This window comes from Haliaeetus leucocephalus, unplaced genomic scaffold (genome assembly GCF_000737465.1).
Source record: "Haliaeetus leucocephalus isolate CR32 unplaced genomic scaffold, Haliaeetus_leucocephalus-4.0 Scaffold306, whole genome shotgun sequence".
Taxonomy (NCBI): Eukaryota; Metazoa; Chordata; class Aves; order Accipitriformes; family Accipitridae; genus Haliaeetus; species Haliaeetus leucocephalus.
Window position 1 is genome coordinate 6025352 of NW_010972742.1, and position 12493 is coordinate 6037844.

The 12493-nt window shown below is 44.8% G+C and overlaps 1 protein-coding gene across 1 annotated transcript in view; it reads left to right on the plus strand.

Annotated features, from left to right (window-relative positions):
* The window catches only part of DNM1 (dynamin 1), a 43858-nt gene extending 31663 nt beyond the window's left edge, over positions 1 to 12195 (plus strand). Inside the window, 6 exon segments of the mRNA XM_010571122.1 lie at positions 1189 to 1200; positions 2397 to 2567; positions 2744 to 2985; positions 3389 to 3607; positions 6848 to 6884; positions 11085 to 12195. Coding sequence (XP_010569424.1) covers positions 1189 to 1200; positions 2397 to 2567; positions 2744 to 2985; positions 3389 to 3607; positions 6848 to 6869 — 666 coding nt within the window. The 3' untranslated portion in view covers positions 6870 to 6884; positions 11085 to 12195.
* The last annotated feature ends 298 nt before the right edge of the window (positions 12196 to 12493 follow it).

The following is a 12493-nucleotide window of genomic DNA, read 5'->3' on the forward strand; positions in this document are numbered from 1 at the left end:
GAAAAATAAGGCTGTGAAGGTTTTGTCTCTTTCCTGAGCTGAGGATATTTTGGAACAAAAATTTAAGTTTTCAGTATGTCGTGGTGCTTCCTTTAAGGAAGTTTGGGATAAAGTAATTGGTAGCTTCAAAGGGGAGATAAAGTAGGCAAAGACTGCCTTGAATAAACTCTTCTAGCGCTCTTGTTTTGTGGGCATTAAATTCCCAATATAAGGAGGACATTTAACTACTTGACTGCTAAGTGGTATGTGTCTGCTGAGCAAAGGCACTGTTCCTTTTTAGTAACACTTACTGTACAGTCTTGTTAGGAGCTTCCTGGCTTAGTAGTTGTTTTCCCATTCCTTCCCCCACCCAATTAGGAAGGGATGTTCTTTGAATTTTATTTCTTTTTTGCTTGGTAGACACCTTAATATGCTACTTTAGCAAGACCTCTTATCTCTTCCGTTAGCCTTGTCCCACAACACTTGCTGTCAGCATTATGCTCTGCTTTAAAATTATGTTCTAGAGAATTGTGGAATATGTTCCTGCTCAAAGCCTTCCTGTTCCTCTGTGAGAGGAAGCTGCTATAAATAATTTTCCCCATTAGAAAAGTGATAATTGCTTATCTGTTTGTATTTGTTGCTTCTAATAGACTTCTTGCATTCATCTTTCCTGTTACACTTTAAGATCGTGTTTTTTGCCTTAAAGCATTTCCTGACAAACTGATGTGATACTAAAAAAAAAAAAAAAAAAAAGATTAGGGACTGGACCTTAACAGTGACATGACTTCAAATTGGCTTTGGACCAGACTGGACCTCTTAAACACGTACTCATGAAGGACACGTGCCACCTATTGGTGTGCAAATGGAGCGGTTTGACATAGGAACACTGATTGCTAGGTTGACTGTCTCAAAACCCTGTGTAATGAATAACAAGTAGCCATTGTAGGTAAGTAAATTTCCCTTTGTTGTGAACAATACCATTTCCTTTGCAGAGCATCCCATTTTGATTTTCAGTTTAGCTAAACAATTCACTTGTTCTTCTTCCAGGGGAATCTAGGTATTTATGTATTTCTAGCGCGATTGGTCTTTTGCTTGTTCAGTGCTATTATGGGATCTTCTCCAAATTCTGGGACCAACTAAAAGTTGTCTCTTTTTTTTTGTCCCTTTTTGTTTTAATTTTTTCCACATATGCTCAAACTGGCCTGCCAGGACAAGGACAAAGTAAGTCTGACCCTCTCTGCCTGTTTTGCCGCCTGGGGCTCTCACCAGATAGTTCTCTTTTGTTTTTTCCTTTTGTCACAGTTTCCTGAGAGGCATGTGCTTCTTCTCCCTCTTTGTACCTTCTGTTGGATTGCTGCTGTTTGTTTCTGTTCTTGGTTTGAGTTTTCCTTTTTTCTTTTTATTTCTCCCTTTTTGTATGACTTCTGAATCTTGGTGCAAACTTATTTTTGGTTTTTTTTTTACCCTCTTCTTTTTTTAAGTTGTCCTGTTTGATGTCCACTTCCTTAAAAGCTCAAATGAACAAAAGAATTTGCCCTTTCTCATATATTTTGTTCCCCAAAACAAAAGACAAGCAATTTCCTACGCTGCTGCAAATCCTTCAGACTGGGATGGTTTAAAAGAAAGATTTTTCTTTATAAAATCAAGGTTTTTTTTAAAATAAGCATTGAGAAAGGCAGCAGTCTTTCATGCTTTGCTGCTTTGAAATTGATCCCAAATGGGTGAGCCTTGGTGTTTGCTTGCTGTCAAACAGCACAGTCCAGGTTTTACCTTACAGAAAGCTAAGCAATGCATTTCAGGCAGCCAGGAAGAGATTCATCTGCTTGGTGTGAAAGAAAAGATAATTATGACTTATGATGCAGGATTTGCAGTTAAAGTGATCAGGAAGGTTTTCTAGGTTATTCCATCTACTTGTGGTTTGAGCAGTTATTTCACCTCTCTGTATCTGTTTTCTCATTTCTGTAATGAGGATAAAGATGCAGTGTGTGAGAGAGCCTGTAAGGCTTAATTTGTGGTGAGTGATTCTCAGGTCTAAACTGAATCTGGGCATGGAAGACCCAGCTCGGATGAAGAACCTTTCAGGAAGCTATAAACATTAAAAGTAAAAATTACAGCTTTGAGTATTCACTAGAGCCATAACCTGTGAACCTTGGTCAGGAGTCCCTGTTGCCTTTCACCTTTGTATAATAACTTTCTACTAAGAGAGCAGCTTTATTCTTAAAGCTCCTCAGATCTGAGCTGGAGAAGTCTATACAAACTGAGCTGTGCATGAACAATTACAGTTCAAAATGTAAGTTTAAGTTTTATTTATTGCATGCATTTCCTGCGTGTTCCCTTATTTTCTTCTCTTGGCACTCTCAGGAAAAACTAATTTTGTTACATGTGAAGAACCAGTCTGTTTCTCCTTTTCTCTGCAGGCCAGTGAAGCGGAGGAGAATGGATCAGACAGTTTCATGCACTCCATGGACCCTCAGCTGGAGAGACAAGTGGAAACGATCAGGAACCTGGTGGATTCCTACATGGCAATTGTCAACAAAACCATCAGAGACCTCATGCCGAAGACAATCATGCACCTCATGATAAACAATGTACTTATCACACTGTGGTCAATGGAGGTGGGGAGACACAGAGAAGGAGAAAAAGGGAGGGAGAGAAAGAATGAAGAAAAACCAAAGGCAGCTTGGAAGGAGGGAGAGGTGGGGACAGAATGGAGTGTTTTTGGGAAGGCAGTGGAAATTAATTCTCTCTTTGTGCTCATTTACAGACCAAGGACTTTATCCATTCGGAGTTGCTGGCAAATCTATACTCCTGTGGTGACCAGAATACGCTGATGGAGGAATCGGCAGAGCAGGCCCAGCGACGTGACGAAATGCTGCGCATGTACCATGCCCTGAAAGAGGCCCTCAACATCATCGGGGACATCAACACCAGCACTATCAGCACCCCTATGCCCCCACCGGTGGACGACTCTTGGCTGCAGGTGCAGAGCGTACCATCTGGACGCAGGTACCAGAGGCTCAGGGGGAGAGCCCCACAGACCTGCCTGATGCCTCTTCAGTGGCTAGCTGGGGCCTCCTACTGAGACAGGGAGTCCTCCTCTTCCCCTCTTCTCCCTGTGGATGAAGAGTTCTGGGTATTTGTGTTGGGAGGCTCCTAGGCTTTGAAGGCTGTGTAGGGCTGCTACGTCTTTAGAGAGGATGTGGAGGCTTCTAAACCCATAGGTTAGATGGGGCCTGAAGTAACTTTGAAGGCAACCTGAAGGCTGGCGTGGCCCTTGAAAGCCAAAGGGTGGTACGTAAAGTGATGTGAAACTAAAGAAGGAACACCGAAGGCAGCACATGGGGACCTGATGGTGACACAGGGATCCCAGGCCTGTTGTTGCAGTTGAATTTCTCTGTTTGTTTACCAGGTCTCCTACATCCAGCCCCACGCCACAGAGGAGAGCTCCCGCTGTTCCACCCACCAGACCTGGGTCTCGAGGCCCAGCTCCTGGACCACCTCCTGCTGGTGGGTCCACGCTGGGTGGTGCCCCCCCTGTGCCCTCCAGGCCAGGTGCCTCTCCTGATCCCTTTGGGCCCCCACCTCAGGTTCCTTCTCGGCCTAATCGTGCTCCTCCTGGTGTTCCCAGGTAAGTGCTGAAATGCTGCCCCACACAGGTGAGAGGTGGCCAACTTTTGGGTAGCAGCCCTGACAGTACTTAGCCTGCCTGGGCCGTAGAAGGAGAATGGAGTGCATGGTGTGGGTACAGTCTTTGGCTATTTGAGTTGGGTCCATAGGCAGGAGCATTGTTGTCCACTGAGATTTCATTGTGCAGATGAGGCAATGTCAAAGCAGCTCTCAAGAACAGAGGGGCAGCCTCTTCTGTATGCAAAGCTTGGGGGAAGAGGACTGTGAACCCGAGGGCTTTATTAAAGCAATCATACCAATGCCTCTGCTCACAAGTAGGAGGCGGTTGCCAGAAAAATCACAGGACTGGAGTGACAGTACACCTTTCAAGGCAGTTCCCCTCTCTGCGTAGGGCTCCCCAAAGTCTGAAGTTGCCCTTTTTCTCCTGGCCCAGAGTTCTTCAAGGTGAGTTGGAGAGACCTTTATCTAGGCTGTTCAGATGCTTTTCAGCTAGGAGAATATTGCAGTATCACTGGCAGGGAAATGGATTTTTTTTTTAGGCATTTTTGTCACTTCTGTAATCAATTGAACATTTTCCAGTCTCAGAGGTTCAAATCACACAGCTTGCTTTTTCCATTAGGAAACTCAATTCCTTTCCTGTTCAGTCACTTCAAACACCCTTCAACATAGTAGTAAGGGATTATCCCCTGTGCAGCTAAGCATGTGTTCCTGGACAGGACTTAGTAGGCAGTCTGGAACCAAGAATGCTTTTAGGTTGGGTACTTGGTCCCCTGTGAGGAAGAGAAGGTAATTGCAGAGTAAAGAATGAACATAATCAGGAACTCCCCAATGACATGCCACAGGGAACACTTCCCTCATGGAAAATACTTCCCCTCTAGTGGATGCTGGTGGTGCATGTCTGAAGCTTCACCATTTTTTGTGAAAAAAACCCAGATGGTCAATGGGTGGTGATAGTATACAGTAGAAGCGGTTCAGTCTTCCTCCTGTGATAGTGCCCCAGCTTATGCTTGGTGCTGCCTGTTTGGAGGGGAAGTGTTCTCTGCCAGGCTGTATCCAGCGCAGAGGTGGATGGGTCCAAAGAGATTATAGACCAGTTTGACTCTGGTGTGTGCAAATGGTTTTACTTTCTTGGTGCCTCTGCCCCAGTCCTCCCTATGCACCTTGATGCAGCTCCCACAGTAACTTGTCCACACATGCCTCAGTGTTGCCCCAGGGACTGCAGTCCTGCTGGTGGCACCTGTGGATGTCAGCATGCTTCTACTGTGTATTTTGGCTCTTGCTTCTTGTGACCCTGCTTTTCCATATACTGTTACTTTGTGGGTTTTTTTCAGTATACTTATGCTTCTTTCTGTCTCCATCTTTCTCCTTTCACTCAGTTTCATTTCTTCACTCATGAAAAATATTCTATATACCTGATCATCATGATAGGATTCCCCAAATCGGCTGAAATGAATTGACCTTTTTGAAGAAATCTGTCATAGCTTATCTTAGTGGCTTTTCTGCCTTTTGCATGAGGTAGAAGGGTTAAGTGGAAGGTAGAGAACAGCACTGGAGCAGAGGAGGAAGGTGTTTCATACTTAACTGAGCAATCCCTTGCTTTAGAAGGAGAGATGGTAGGTTGGATTGCATGCTACTGACTGCCCTGATCTGGAGTTGAGAATATAATTCCAGAAGCTGTGAAGTGATGCTCATTCTCTGATCCCCCTCTCTGATTCTTCCAGTTGTTCATAGACTCCTCCGGATCCTGATACCAGCTTGTCATTTGAGTTCACTGATGAATGGAGAATTTCCAATGACAAGGGACTCTTTCTCTTCCCCTCCTGTATATAGAATAAGAATGTTCCCTGCTAGCACTTGGACTCGGGTCCTTCTGCCATGGGTGAACAAATGCCATCTCCATTGTTGCTTTTTTAATACCCATCTTTTTCCCTTGCTAACTGGACTACACTTGTGTCTGCGTGTGTGTGTAACAAAGTTCTTGTATACGGTATGAGTGGGCTTTGCTGTTGGAGTTGGTGTTGTGTAGTGAACTGGAAGTGCATGGTGGTGGCTGGATGTACTTTGCGTGTGTTTGCACACTGATGCCCATGTAGAAGTCTGGCAGTTTTTGTGCCTCCAGTTTGTGTGAGCATCTGATTTTATGAATGATGAACTTAGACAAGTGTTGCTCTACTTCTTTCTCATCACCATAATTGTATAGACACATGCTTTCACATATAAACACCACATCATCCATTTTCTTGCACAGAAAAGTTTTCGTGCATATAATTAAGGACACTTAAAACAGGACTTGTCATCCTGCCTCTGTACTTAGGTGAAAGTTGCAAACAATATAAGGTCCTGTCTGTGTGCAGTGAAGGACTGCATTTGGACTATATGCCTATTGGAGCTATGCAGGAGGATTTGTTCTGGGAAAGAAAACTATGAAGATACTCCTGTAGGTATTTAGGCTCTTCAGTTTAAAATAGTTTGATAGAAACTGTAGATGAAAACTTAAGCAAGCTTGAAGGAGAAATAAGAAAGTTTAAGTGGAGAATGACTTAACCATTAGAAAAATCTGTTGAAGGCATTAATGGGTTCTCCATTCCTTGGTACATCTAAGGAAAAAGATGCAAGTGATCAGCATCACTGTAAGCATAACTTCACACAGCTTTATGACTTGAATTATTCAGGAGGTCGGAGTAGCTGATCTCATGATTTGTGACCTTCAAAGTATAAGCCTTCACCTGCTTCTTCCCTTTTTGGGTAGTGCTCAGGACTGCATATATATTATCTCGCTCTTTCCTGAGCTGTTTGCTTCAACTCGAGCATTTAATATGGTCAGTAGATAGGAATCCTCAGTGACAGACAAGTCAAGCTACCTGTGCCCAGCTGGTGGGTGCTGAGACCTAGGTATACTACTGGTTCAGCAGGTATGAATGTCAGCCTGGGTGTGTGAGTGGACTTAGTGGGTGAGTGAGCAACGGCCAGTAAGCGTGCTAGCAGATAGATGGCTTTTGACGCAACCTTGTGCACAACAGGGTTCTGGATGTGGGCAAAGATGAGGCGGTGACTGTGTGTGTGAACTCTTGTGTGGCAGTGTGCAGTCTTACCCAGCAGTGCACACTTGTGCTGTGTTCTGGATGGGGATGTGCGAATGTCTGTCTGCAAGCGCATGTGTCTATTCCACCTTCCTGACAGTCTGTGTGGCCTCTGCCTTGAACTGTCTGAACTGCCATGTTGATTTCATGTTGTCTTTCAGAATCACTATCAGTGACCCCTGAGGACTGGCAGCCACGGTACGTTTTGCACTCTCCCTGCAATGCATGAGTCATTGTGTCCCCATCCTCCATTACTTTGCTTTGCAGCTCACCTCTGCTGCCTAGTTCTTGTATTAGTAACAGAGTCCCTTGTCCAATGAACCACCTCTGCCAGGATCTTATAAAGGGAGGAGTCTTGAACAGAAAAACTGGCTGATCAGAGACAGAGCAGCTGCTTGAGCTGCAGGAGCGGGGAAAGCCTCAGTACCTGATTTAAGGTCACTAGAGGACCCTTTCTCTGCTTCTAGATGGAGGAGGTGGGATGGGGGAATGAGCTCTGGTAATAAGGTCTAAACTGTGTGTGTCTTTCATTTGGTTTATATCCACACTGTTTGGGAGATCAGCTGAATGAGCTCTGTTTTGATTTGGTTTGTCAGCTCTGTTAGGATCAAGATAGACTTGGGGAGCTGTTAGTTCAGACTCCTCTTCTTATATTCCTAATGTCTGGCTGGAGAAGTGCTCCCATCCTCACTGTCCTTAGTGTTCATCGAAAGCAGGAGAAGTTTGGGTCGTTAATATCAGGACTCCCATGTCTGAGTGTAGGGTAACTCTGACATTGAATGCTCCCTGTTTATCCTTGTGTCCCATCGTCACAGTTAGAAGTGAACTCCCTTTGCTTGTTCTCCACTTGACCCTTTACCTTCTAGATTACTCTTTTGCTTCCATTCAAACTGGCTTCTCTCTGCTGCCTTATGCCCCTGTGAGAGGAAGGGTTTAGTGATCTGTACCCCCCCCCCCTCCAAACACTCTACCCTCAGCTCCTGCCTGTTTCCCTTTCCTATCTCTCCCTGCATTTTGCAGTATTGTACTTGTTCAGTGATGTAGCAGGGTATTGGGGCAGGCTTGTGTGCTGTGCTGGCCCAGCAACTCTTTTGTCCTGTTAATGCTGAGCAGGGGTGTGAAGAGGGAGATCTAGCAAATTCTCCTGAGTCTTTTTCTTGGGAACCTCTAGCACTTATTGACAAAGGGGAGAAAGGGCAGAACAGGGCAGGTGTGGGGTTTTGGGGCTCCTCCCTTACTCTGTGGATGTTTCTTGATGTGAAAGGTCTGAGAGGAGTGGAGCAGCAGCAAGTCCTGTAGATTCCCTTGCTGCTGGTTGTGGTAGAGAGAACTGGGGGTGGGGAGGGTGGGGTGAAGTCCTATCTTAATAGGAATAGCAGAAGTTCAAGTGCCTGTTCCAGGGCAGGGGGCTTCACAGCTAGCCCCCATCTTGCAGCAGATGGTGTCTGCTACTGCTGCATGTAACTGCAGTTAGAGCTGAGAGGTGCCACATCACATCAAACCAATGCAGTGTTCAGTGATTGATGTGTTCTTTGAGGACATCATCTGTCAGCCCTCCTCAGTGATGACATACTGCTGCAGACATCCGTGGCAGCCCTAGAAACATGCCTTGTGGTGAACAACCTCAGGAAAGAGGTTTGCTGTTGTCTGTACCTCATTCTGGGACTCGCTGTTACGGGGCATTCTGTTCTTAATCTGGCATAAAGAGCACCAAGGAAATAAAAATTAAAAACCAAAACAACACCAAAAAACAAACAACCAAAAAAATCCCACCCCAAACATCTTGCAGCCCAAGGGAATAAATGTAATGTTCTACCATCTGTTAGGTCCTTATCAGCAGAACTTTCTAGTAGCCTGTTGGTTCCTAGATATGATTAGCTCAGCATTCTAGTCTGCATATGGCTTGAAAGACTGACTTCAAGGGATATGACAGTCAGTGTAACTGGTCTCCTTGGGCTCCTGCCAGGACTCAGGTCTTGCTTTCCTTGAACTGGAGACTGCCACAGGCTTCCCTGTTGAGCAAAACTTTGTTCCTTGTTGTCCTGACAGAAGAAAGTGACTTTTCAATGAGGTAAAAAGGCTTGGCTAGCAATGTAGTGAGACAGGCTGAAGGAGTGTTTCAGGGGTAAAAGTTGCTTGAGAGACTTCTGTCCCTTTTTGTGCTGGGAAACAGTTTCCAGCCTTCTGTAACCTTACCAGGCAGATTCTGCAAGTGTTCACAGAAAACCTGAGCAAAGACAAAACCTATAAGTGTAAAAAGTGACAGCCTGTCCCCCTAAATGCTCTGACTGCTGAGATAAATAAGTGTCTGCAAAAATCAATCATAATACATGACAAAAAAGCAGCCCATCCACCTGCAAATTATTTGTGCTCCCTTCAGCCCTATTTATTCTGGTAGGGTCAAGCAGCCTCTCTTGCCAGAACACATTACATAGTCCAGTGACTTCAAGCATCCTTTTCACGTAAATCTACAGAGGCTGTTAGGGACAACCTGTCCAAGCTCCTGAAATGCAAAAAGTCCTTCAAGCTTCTCAAAAAACACCTTCTAACACATGTGACAGTGCAACAGCATCTCACTAAAGGTTGAGCTAAAGTTTTGTAAGGTTTAATTCAAATACTGTTACTGTTCCAATGATGGTAGTAGTCATTGAGTGGTTGGTATGGCTGCATTTACACCATGAGCACCCTTTAGAGATAATGCACAGATCCCACCTGTCATGAAGCTCAGGGTTACAGATTCCCCAGCTGTAACATCTCATTGCAAGTTTTGCTTCTGGGAGACAGTATTATTTCAAGCATCCTTCCAAGGTGGTTGTAATTTCTAGGTTAGCTCAATCCCATCATTATTTGCTGTAGAGGAGAGCAGTACCTTGATTGGCATGCTGACAATGGGGTCTTACAGTCCCAATTGACATTTTCAGTCAAGGAAATAACATTTGGAAATGTTTTACTGTGTGAAGCTTTTTTATGTATCATTTCCCAAGGCAAGCAACAAGTGGTTGTAATTGTTTTGAGATCTGGGGCTTAATAAACACAGAACAATAAGTTCTGCTGAGGTCTTATAAACAGGACTAGAGTTGCTCTGGTTCATTTGCCAAGATGAGGGAGCTTGCCCCAATTTATAGGTATATAGTTCCTCTGGTACCATCATGATTATAGACTTGCAGTCAGTGCAAAACAAGAGTTCTCTACCTCAGAAGACTACTGGTGCATATATCTTCCTCTGCCCCTCTTCCATTCCTCCCGTCCATTCCCTCAGCCTCTGTTTTAGGGGAGGGTCTTCACTTCCAGCAGTCAGTTGATTCTCTGTGATCTAAATTAAAGCTTGTTAGAGTGGAATTGTTCAGGTATTGTTTCTGTGACACCTCATTCTGTATGATCAGTGCAAATGCTTCCCCTCTGGTCTACATCCTGTTGGGTTTGCTCTTTGCATTTCAGGCAATTTGGACTGTAAAACTACTCCGGCTTGGTACTGAACAATTTAATTATAATGATACACCATCGTGATGCTCTTTAGGTTGCAGACACTGCAGGGAGCATGCTTTAAAGTAAAAACATAGATTGGACTCACTGACTTACAGAACACTCATTTGTAGACTTAAAGCCTGTAGTCTGAGGCTGAAGTGATCTCTCAGGTAGTGAGTTGAGAGAGACAGCAGGGGTTTTGTCTTGTATTTTCTGGGGGTTTGTTTTTCCCCAGTCCCTTACAGGAAGGAGATCCTAGAACACTTAATCCATGCAGAGGGCAAACATTTAAGTTGCTGCCCACTTACCTAGAAAGTACCAGCAAAAGAGCTGAAACAGAATGGAGTAGCAATGGCCAAAGTTCCTTTTATTGAAGCAGAAGCTGCATTTGCTGAGCACCAGAACTAGAGAACTGAAAGCAGCAAGCTTGCCCCTAACATGAGAGATCAGTACCATGTATTGGGATAGGGAGTCTTAGGCTTGCAGTAGCCTTGAGGGCAGGGGAAGAAGGTGCTCCTCCAAACCAGCCAAGAACCTCTGACAGCAGCGCGTCTCAGAGGACCCCATCCATGCTGTGTGACTGTCATGTGCTTGATACAGGAGCTCACTGTTGTCCATGCTTCTCAACTCTCATTCCAGAGCCAGTGTACTCACTGGCAATAAATCTCTGCACTTCCAAATTTCAGAGGGAAAGCAAAACTGGCTGTCAAGTGGATTGCTTTACTGGTCATCCATGCTGTGCAGAAAGGCCAGTGTGAGGCCTGATAGAAACCTGTAAGTCTTCTTCGTGAAGTTGCACTCTGGTGGTTTGTGCCTCAAGTTTTATTCTCTTGCTGGCTCAGGCGAGGTGGAGAAGCATGTGTGATTGTGACTGCAATTGCTGTGCTAACCACAGTGTGTGTTCTCTTGTTTTTGTTTTCTGCTTTTTCACAGCAGAAGGGGCCCTGCCTCACCTACTCGACCTACCATAATCCGACCGGCTGAACCGTCCCTCTTAGATTTATAACTTGAGGCTGTAGACAGCTGGCGACGAATGCCGTGCTGGCGGCTTCCCCATTCCACCCTCCCTTCCACAGCCACAGTCACTCCTTTCATCCATCCCACATCTCTGCCTCCCACCACCCCTTCCTGGTGTGTCGTAAAACACTAGCCTAGTGATCGAGCTCTTCGTCTTCACTCGTACGTCCTGTATTGCTTTGTGAGCGTAGAGTAGCCTTCATTCAGTGGCATGGATCCCTGAAGTACACAGGCTCCTTGGAAAGATCAGCCGCAGGGACGTCCTTAAGTCCAAGTGGTGGCTGTCCGTCCAGTAATTTCATCTGCCTGGTCTAGCCTGGATAAGTGTCCTGCCTGCATCAGTTAGCTGTAGCACCTAGGACTGATCTGTAGCTATTTTCTTTTTTTGTAGTTAAGACGACAAAAGTGTGACTTAGAAGAAAAACACTGTCAAAACATGTGACACCATTAGGAACAGATTAAATGTCCTGTGTATTAGTTTGACTTCTAAGGTGCAAAAATTCATGTTGGGAACAGTGCAATCAACCTTATATCTAAGTGAGGCAGGGAGATCAAGAAAGGGGGGAACTCAATGGATCGGCATAGTCCTGCTAGAGTGAAGTCTGAGATAGCGTGCACACACCTCAGCGTGCAGGGAGCACATGGACCTGCTCGCACTCAGCTCCCCAAAAGAGCTGGGGAAATCCTGCTGGTGACGCACTGGCTCCTGCCAGCAGTTGTCTTGCATCATCATTTTTGGCTGACTTTCCTGAAACCAGCAGGGAGAGGGGAATAGATATGCTGCTCCCCCCTTGCAAATGGACAACCAAACGTTTTCAGGGAGCTTGCTGTGTAATGTTTTGTTGAAAATATTTCTGCTTTGAATAAGCACATCTTTCAGTGTTTTTTGGGTACTGTGGTGACTTCTTCCGTAGCCTTTTCTTCTTGCATGTGGATGGTACGTGTTTGGGGAAACTTGTAACCGTTGTTGATCGCAACTCATCTTCTTAAGGTTTGGTTTTTACTTTTCATGCTACATGTATTAAAAAAAAAAAAAAAAAAACCCTTGAGAATTAAAAATATATCAACCCTGTACATCTCAGATGTCATGTCTCTGCCAGAGCTAAATGAGCCACCTGTGTTGCAGGCTTTCAACCAGGCCTGATTCAGATTTAAGTTATCTTATTTCAGTGGTATTGCTCTTAATTTCTGTTGTGGATCCTCTATTGTTCTGATGCCAGTTCCTTTCTGTATTTTAACTATTGTTTTACTACTTCTTCCCCTTTTCCTTCCCTTCCCCTTTTCCTTTTTTTCTTTGTTTTTCTTGTCTTTAAACTCCAGCCGGC